Source organism: Rhagoletis zephyria, unplaced genomic scaffold (assembly GCF_001687245.7).
Source record: "Rhagoletis zephyria isolate East Lansing unplaced genomic scaffold, Rhagoletis_zephyria_1.1 Rzeph_scaffold_07118, whole genome shotgun sequence".
NCBI lineage: Eukaryota > Metazoa > Arthropoda > Insecta > Diptera > Tephritidae > Rhagoletis > Rhagoletis zephyria.
In genome coordinates, this window is record NW_016164201.1 from 17,992 (window position 1) to 27,308 (window position 9,317).

Genomic DNA, 9,317 nt, shown 5'->3' on the forward strand with positions numbered 1-9,317 from the left:
GGTATATGAGGCCTCCTTGTTCCTTTGCTACCTCCAGCGAACACCGCATTGAATAGTTCAAGGGCTGGCGTCGCCAACGCCAGAGGCGAGTAAATATTCACCAGAGTACTCCAAGGGCCATCGCATCGGATGTTGTCATTGTGCATGCTTCTGTGCTAAATACATAGAAGAGTCCTGATGAGTGAGTGTGTATTTTATACATCTCAATTGTCGGTTTAGTCCAAAGTAGCACAGTGATGGGAGTAGAGAGGCGGGATTGCACTGAATAATTGTTTTATGATTGAATAAACTTCGCCTTGTACTCGTTTATAATCTTAACCATTCGCTTTGCTTCCATATCCAACTTGGAACAAACATTACGTTTGTTGAGGCCGATGAAGTCGATGGCATCGGCATATACGAGCAAAAAATGTACGTGTAGATATTGAAGAAAATCTCTATGTAGAAAAACTGAAATTAGAGCAGACTGCCGGCATATTCGCCAGCCAATCCCAACACCACCGCCCTTGGCGCACTTTTCTACAATGCGATATGGAGAAGCCATGTAACCTGAGCTTTAAAAAATGTACTAATTAATTACTAAAGGAAATAGCTTAATTTGTGAAACTTTATCTGAGAGAGATGGATAACAACAATGCAATCAAGAGCTTGGTTAGCCAATTACATGGTCACCCTCACTTCGATGCATCGATTCATCGTTTATTTATATATCGAGTGGAACATTTTTGATGCATCGAAGCAAAATACCGAAATTCTCGATGCAACGATGTTTTGTCTACATCCCTCTGTTGACAACCTCCTTGTTGTATAGACATGCATTCCTATTTATCCAAAAAAATTCTATATAAGTTGAAGTTCATCTTAAATTAAACATGCAACGTTTTTCCCGAACACAAAATAGCGTCGGCAATAAAAAAACATGCGCTCCCAAAAGTTGCAAGAATATACCAGAAAGCGTTCCCGTACACGGTACTCTGGCAAAGTAAAGGAAAAATGGTGATTAACATAGGTCATCTCTTTGTCAGAAATTACAAGATTTTACCCGAAGATTTGTTGCAGGTAAAACCTGATAAAGTGCGAAACCATGAGCTGTTCAGTGTTGACAAAGCAAATTGAAAGCTGAACAAACAAAAATGAAAGGACATCTGCAATTTCACCTTAATAAATATATTATAGCGGGGGAATGTCGAGTTTTGTAAGTATTTTTGTTTATTTGTCTGCGTATCTTCAAATTATAAAAAGCAGCTTTGTAAACAAAAAATTGCGTATACAGTGTGTTTGAGAGTTTTACCAGTTTTTTCCAGAAAAGTTGAGGAACGAAATTAAAACACAACTGAAAAATTAGATCCGAAAATAGAACTGCTTGTGGATCGTACATATTCAACTCAAACAGGTATAACAGTAGATTTCTAGTTAAAGAATATTATCATGAAGAAAAAATATATTTCCATTAATTGAAATAGATCCTCAGCAAAAAATCGAACTTATTTTTTTTTATTATGCCTTTTTTGAAGATCGTGTGCGATATGTACAATACCTATGTAAATGTAGTAAGTTCAGAGTGTGGAAAAAATAGAAAATATATATCTTTTTGAGGTATTTTTCATCTCTACTTTGTGGCATCAGATATAGCAGACACTAGTCGTAACGTGTGAACATCTCATTACCATTTGCGCAATTTTAGAAGCGATTAACGATGAGCCTTTTGAGCTTTACAACGATATAGACATAGTGCAGTGAAGTAAAATCCATCGGTTTTGCTGGATGGATTATGCCCTTCGAATGAGCAGAAACGCTCCATCTCTGAAAGTATTCAACGCTGGCCGCGATGCTGATAACAAGGGAAAAAGGAAGACCTCCTCTGCATTGGAAACATTCGGCGGAGAACGACTTGGCTTCACTTGGTATTTCCTATTGGCGTCAGTTGGCATAGAAAAGAAACGACTGGAAGAAGAAAATGTAACCAATATCAACTTGATGTTGACTCTGTTCAAGATATTGTGTTAGGAAAGATTCCTAGCAAAAGGATAACCGAAAATTCCGGTCTAACTAAGGCCCGCTACCTCTCCGCAGTACTTACTGCATTCTGAGCTTACCCACACTTCGATTATGAGCCACGAGGAGTACCAAATAAGTCCACAAAACGGTTCCGGGCCACAAGTACAGACGATGCGTCCGCAGTATCCTGGTACCTAGCATCATAAAACCGTGTTCTTTGCTGCCAAGAGTTGAACGGTGTCAAAGCTGTCCTTGGCTACTTTAAAGGATAACTGGAAAAGCCCCTTTTAAATCCTTCTCAAGGTTCAGCCTGGCACAAATTGAGGCTGTTAGCACCTCGGCCTAAAAGACCGTGGACCAAGTACCTGTTGCAATTGAAAGTTTGGAGCCGGGTCCAAAGGCACCCTCTCCTGCTCTGGCCTCCATCTGTGTACTAGTGCACATATCTGGAATCCAGTTCAGTTAAACCATTTGACCAGAATACTCGGTCTGGGATTTGGCTCTGGCATTTCCTCCCAAAGAATATTTCCTTTGGCATAGCGTCGGTGAACTCAATGCTAGCTAACGTACATATGTATGCTTTCAGCTGATTAGGCCCTCGTGTACGTTTATTTGATTTTTTTTGAAATCTTTATTTTCGATTTTTGTTGATTTATATTTATTTTTATTTGTCTATTTCTGTGAGGTCCGTGTCCGCTTACGGGCGGTGATGAAACCAGAAAACTCAATAATCAAGTATCCGCTTCCGGTCATTAGAGTGTCCGATTAATGGAGGGCAATTGTTCTGTTCAAAATGTGAAACTTCGTACTGGGATTTGTGTCCGATTATGGAAGGCGCTGCTCACCGGAGGTATTCGCAAGTAGATGTTTTACTGTACCTAAGTTAGAACCATTAATTACTGAAATAAAACTTCTTGAACAAACCTCTTTACATTTTTTTTGTCCTCTTCCGTTACATAGCCCGCCCAACCAAATAAAAAGATAGTTTTGTTTTTGTGTCACATTATCGTAAAAAATAAATCAAATTTTATTTTTTTTCCACCCATAAAACGTCTCAACAAAAGTGTTGGTAGACATTTTATGTTCGTTAGGTTAATTTTTTTCGCCCAGATTTTTTTTCAAGGCGCCTTTTTTTTGCTGATAAGTTGAACTGTATATTTTGTTATTTGTTGCTTATTCAACTATTTTGCTGTTGTTGTTTTTTTTCAGTTTGCCTTTACAAAAGTGCAATTTTAAAATGTGCGCAATACAAATGTGTGCGAAAACATTTCAAGAAAAAAATTAGTAAAAAAAAATATGCTTTTCATTTCATATTTTCATGATTTCTTTCTGCTCTTTGTGTTTAAAGAAAACTTCGCAATCATGTTTGTGCTATAAATTTTCACATATTTTTATGTTTGTTTGGTATGTACAAATGTACGTGTATTTTTAAAAACTAGGAACATCATTTTTTACAATGGGGGTTTCTTTGCGTTTTTTTAGGGTTTTGTTTTCTTATTTCTTTTACATTCCTTCGCATTGAATAATTACAAACAGCGCAACAGCGTATCTACAAGTATTTTTTTTTCACAACATTTTTTTTATCAACTGAAATTGGCTTTTTAAAAAACAGCGCAGCACTTCTAATGAGACGAGCACGTGCGAAATTTAACAACCAGTTGCAGCTTTTGAAGAATATCTTTACAATTATTCTATACAACATTTATCGCAATAGTGCCAAAAATTATAGCATTTTCTAGATTTTTTCTTTACAAAATAAAAGCTGTTTTTTTTAAATATTTTTTTCGTACCTAGTAAACTTATGACTAAACTTAAAAATATGCTAAACTAGGCTTGAATGAAGTGGTGGGAGGTCAACAAATGGGTTGCCACCTTACAAATATGTATGTAACTAAAAAAATATTTTTTGTGCTTTTAGGTATGTTTTTAGAATTATAGGCATTTCTTGTACCAAATTTAAAAAAAAGTATTAAGTTCAAATGGTAAATGAATGATGTTTTCGTCAATAAATAAAAAAATAAAAATATGCTGAATAACTACGAAATGAAAAAAAAATCGTATGCATTTTAACAATGTTAAATATTTGAATTAACAAAGTAAAATTGAAACTACATTTGTTAGATAGCTTTTATGTACAGGTGTGCATTTATTTTTGTAAAGAAAAACTTTATGAGATGCAATACATATAATAATATTCGCATTGTTCCTTAAGAATGTTGTTGTAAATCGTTAAACATGAAAACAATTTTGAAATAAAATTTTTCGTTCTCAACAAATATACGTAAATTAGCAAAACTGGAGTGAAATTTTAAAAAAAATTTTACAAAAAAACAAAATTAAATTTTTTTTTAATTTTTCCAATTTTTATTCTCGTCTAAAAAACGGTGCTACTTTAGAACGTAACGATTATGTTATTTTACTTCTGAATAATTACTTATGACCTTTTTTTAATTTACAGATATTTCTAAAATTTTTAAATTTAATAACTTTCATATTGTGAACTTGGAAAACTGAAGAAAAAAAGCGAAAATAAAAATGAGAACAGCGCGCGCAAAAAATCACAGCAATAAATCAGTACATTTTTTTAAAAATTCCGCTCCATTTTTGTTTGAACATCAGCAGCTTTTCAATAAAAAAAGAGATTGCTTTCTGTCGACACAACGACTTCTTACTCCTCTCTGGTACGGTATCAAGTCAAGTTCAGATGGGCGCAACAGCGTGAACGAACGCACTGCACACGAGCGTATATTTGTACTTATATACAAAACGCCCGAGCGGCCAAACACGCGCGCGCGCGCGTCAGCATTCGCTCCGCAGCAAGTTTACTCAACTTTAAACTTATATACGGCCTGAGCGACGCCGACTGCGCAGCACCTTCGGGGTAAAGTCGCGTGTTCGTATATACGAAGTTGAAGATGAAAATTAAGCGAACATTAATTACACTTCATTTTCGCCTTCAACTTCGTGTATACGAACACGCGATTCAACCACGAGGGTACTGCGCAGTCGGCGTCGCCCAGTCCTGCTTATATACATATGTAGGAGTATATACAAAGATGTATGTACATATGTATACTCCTACACAAATGTAATTAGTTTGTAATAAACGAAACAGTAGATACTTGTAGAAAAAAAATAAATTTTTAGTTACAAGTTCAATCTGTAAAAATTTCACGACACTTACTCAAAAGTTACAATATTTGTATAAAAAATCACACAGCGTGCTTAATTCACGCTCCCACTCACTCGTTCAGTCACTCACTTACTCACTAAGTCATTCTCCCACACTCGCATTCGCTCACAACACACCGCCGCTGACAAGCCGAGGTTCTCTTCCCCACCTCGCTTCCACCCATTCGGCGGCAGCCATGTACTCGAATGCCTCCGCGTCGGTACTTCTCAGTACGTCGTCGGCCGCATTTCTTTCCGCACTTTCCACAACATCAGCTCCAGACAGGCACGCGAGTCCTCGAAACTGCTGTGCCCCGCATCGCCACATTGAATGTCGCGATTCAGACACGCCTTTGTCAGGTTCTTGAGCGCGCGGCGGTATGGAAAGCCGCTTGAATGTGGGAATGCGATCGAGGTGTCGATGATCGTTTTATGCACGATCCGCAGCACGCGCAGATCATTGTCCAGCCCATGGCCGATGAGTATGGTGTCGGCGTCGATTAGCTGTAACAGATCACGTTGCACTTCGGCTAACATCTTTACGTCCTTATTCGAGTGTGTACAGAGATCCTTTTCGGTGATGCCGGAGAAACGTGTATTGTAATCGACAATTTCAGCTTCCGGCCGCACAAAATGCTCATAGATAAGCTGGCCATCGTAGCCCACCACCGTCACTTTGGTCACTTCCAGACCACGGCCTGTGAAAGACATTTCACAGTCGAGCGCATAAACCTTAGGCGTGTCAGATTTATCATCACAACGCGGGCGTGTGTGCACAAAATCGGTGTAGGGACCATTGATTCCGACCACAGCGCCGGTCCACACGTGCAAAGGATTGCGCGAGCAACCCTCGGTTTCCTTGGTGCCTGTACAGCAGGTGTACTGCGTGGTGTAGCCTTTACTGCCTGTATACAGGTTGTACAGCTTGCCCCAATGGAAGGTGCAGCTCTCGTAGCTGAGGTACTCGCCTGACTCGGTGACGTGGAAGGTGCGCATACAACGCACGCATTGCTTCTCCAGCGATTGATCGTACTGCGAGAATATCTGGTAGCTGCCGTCTGGCGTGAAACAAGCCGTTGTGGTGGCGGGTTCATCCTCACCAGCTTCGCTTGAGTCCGAATCCATTGAAGGTGGGCTGGAATCCCCCGAACCCTGACCGGAGTCGGCCGAGTTGTCGCTGCCGAGTGTCCATTGTGCTTCGACGCTGCTGCTGGTAGTGTTGAAGGATGTGGTGTAACTGCTGCTGGTGTTGGAGATGCGCAACTGCAGGCCATCGGTTGTATTAACGATGTCCGTCTTAGTTGAAAGGTGGTGTGTGTGTACGCCGGAGGGGCGTGGCAGACATTTGTAGATCTCGATGCAACCCTCGTGTATGGCGCTCTCAACCGGGTAGCCATAGACGCGCAACAAATTCGGATCGATGATATAGCGCCGCAATTGTTGCACCAACTCGGCCTCCGACATATTCAACTTGGTGTGCTGACGCAGTGGCGGGGCAAGCGCGCGTGCAATTTTGCGGAAACTCTCCGTATTGCGCTTGCTGGCGGTAGGTGAGGCAGTGGGCGAGCAATTCGCCGAATTGGTGGGCGAACTCGAGGCAGATGATGTGCTCGACGACATCGATGATGACGATGACGATGAGAGTGAGTATGTGGATGAAGCCAACGAGAGTGCACTGCACACTGAAGAGTTGGACGGTGAGTTGGTGAGCGCATGCGCGCTACTATTGGGCATTGCAATATTGCTACTGCTGTTCACGCTATTGCCGGCATTGCTGTTGTTGTGCTGGTTGACCGCCTTCAATGCAGCAGCTTTGGTGCATTGCTTACGCAAATTGACGCTAGTCGTCTTAGCCGACTGTTGTTGCTGCTGTTGCGGCTGGTGCTGTGCAGGACGTCGATTTTCCTTGCTATCCTCGTCGACGTCCATGGGAATGGGCTGAAGTTGGTCGCCAGTTTGTTCGTCGTGATGCTTGCGGCGACGTTGCTGACGATTTCTGCGTGCCTTGCCAGATTTCTTGTCGGGCTGCGACATGACATTGTAGACGGCGCTCAAATCTTCATTGCTCGAGCTGGAGTTGAGGTCGTCGCTGGCAGCAGCATCGCTAGAGGTGCTGTTACGATGAGCTGGGTTGTGGCGTGTGGCCAACAAGTTTTCTGTAAGAAGAAGAAGAAGAAAAGAAGATCTTATTAGTTTAAGATTACCAGGGCGAAAAGCGAATAATAAACATGTAAAGTTTAAAACAAGGCGGTTGAAGATTTCGGCGCGTTAAATAAATTTAACAAATAAAAAATTCGAAGCGCATGCCACGCGGCCTTTAGAGAGGGCACGTGGAGTTGGTGGTTTTGCAAACCTAAACACTAAAGCTCAGACTGATTTGTAGTCAACTCGACCTAAAAACTAATCACTGACACGTGTACGAGCTTGCGGCCGCATAGTCGGCGCTTTAAGCTTACCTCATATATTGCTGGCATAAATCATAAACTTCATAAAAAGTAAACTTAATCCGTAAATAAAATCTTTGCTTCCGCATACAAATTATGACAATTGCAGCTGTCGTCGTCGTTCATTTGCGGTGTAACAAAAGTAAATTTGTACGCATTACTCTGTGTGTGCCTGTGTGTGTGGCTTGTCCACCGACCAAGGGAACAGGCAATCAGCCAACTTAACTTGGCAAATGTTTGTTTGCACATAGTTACTATGAAAATAAATACAGAATTTATTTAAATTTAATTTTATTCCTTGATAGAATTTTTGCAAGTTACGCGCAGGGTTGCCAAGTGCTACTTATTTACTACGGTCCAAAAGAAGAAACGATAACCTTAGTTTAGTTGAAGAATGACTACATGAAAAGTAATAGCTTTGATATTCAAAAAATACGAGCACAGTTGCCATACATATAAAATTTGATCACAAAATAAAAAAAACTATACCTGCATACATATTTATGTCCTATGTGCATATGTATACACCAGTATTAAGATAAATGTTAAGCTATTACGAGTACCCCATGACAACTTAAAGGTAATGTTGCCACCTGGTTTTCGAAAGTGTTGCTTTATTTCGATAATTAAGAAATTCTTATTGACATCATGTTGCTTGATGACTTTGACTTATAGTAACAAATGTTCATGAATAGAGTTCCCATAATTACATAAATTTTATTAAATAGAGTTGCCACATTTTTTCATAATAAAAAATTCTAAAAATACTTTAAAGCTTTCCAGCAAAAAACTTTTTTATAAACTTAACATCAACTTTGGCGCTAAGACTAAAAAAATTTTAAACCATTAGTAAAAATTTCCCAAATTTCGCATGACAGTGTAAAAGTCTTTGTACTCAATCTAAGCTCTTTTCCAACTGAATACCCTTGACTGATCGCAAATCAAGCATTTTGCATGCCGTGAATGTAATTATCCAGTACAAATCTTGTTTTCGACTCTTTATAGCCGCACCGCACTTAAGCCATATCAAGTCAATCGCTTTCAAATACTTTTACCCACAAATCAAATAACTCAGCAAGTTTAAATCGAATATAATTCTTTCCCTTCATACATTCGCCAATACACAAACAAACACGCCTTTGCATACTTAATCATCACTCGCCTATGCGAACTTGCATTTGCCTTACACGAATAAATTTTATTACTTACATTTTTTTTTACGAGTTTGTAGATGTATGTATATAAATATACTTTTCCACCCACATAATCAGCAAGAGCGTAAGCAATAGAGGAAATTTTTATTTCCTCATTTATAATCGATACAGGCATGCGGCAGGGCGTATACGCAACATATGGCGGGGTAAACAATTTTCGAGCGCACACACAAAATACCCAGTGGGAAAATGTAATGTATAGTAATCGAAAAAATAATCAGTAAAACAACCCTTTTCACATTCGTAAATGCATTCTTTTTTCCACACACACACACATTCGTAAATGCATTTTTTTGTCCTAAGAAAAGTGGGGCATTCAATTTTGCATTACCTAGTATCGAGAAATGAATGTGTTTTAATATGAAATTTTTGGAACTTTTTGAATACATTAGAATGCTGAATACATAGTTAGCAGTAATATTATCGAGGTCGCATAAAAAATGCGTTATATTATTTATCACGAATGTAATGCATTACTACTTTTCCGACT

The 9,317-nt window shown here is 39.4% G+C and overlaps 1 protein-coding gene across 1 annotated transcript; it reads right to left on the reverse strand.

Annotated features, from left to right (window-relative positions):
• Positions 1-3,776: 3,776 nt before the first annotated feature.
• LOC108373887 (uncharacterized) lies at positions 3,777-7,325 on the reverse strand (the record flags this gene model as incomplete). Its single annotated transcript, XM_017629824.1, has 1 exon — positions 3,777-7,325. A coding segment is annotated over one exon (1,928 nt), but the record flags the coding sequence as incomplete, so codon positions are not given.
• Between the last annotated feature and the right edge of the window lie 1,992 nt (positions 7,326-9,317).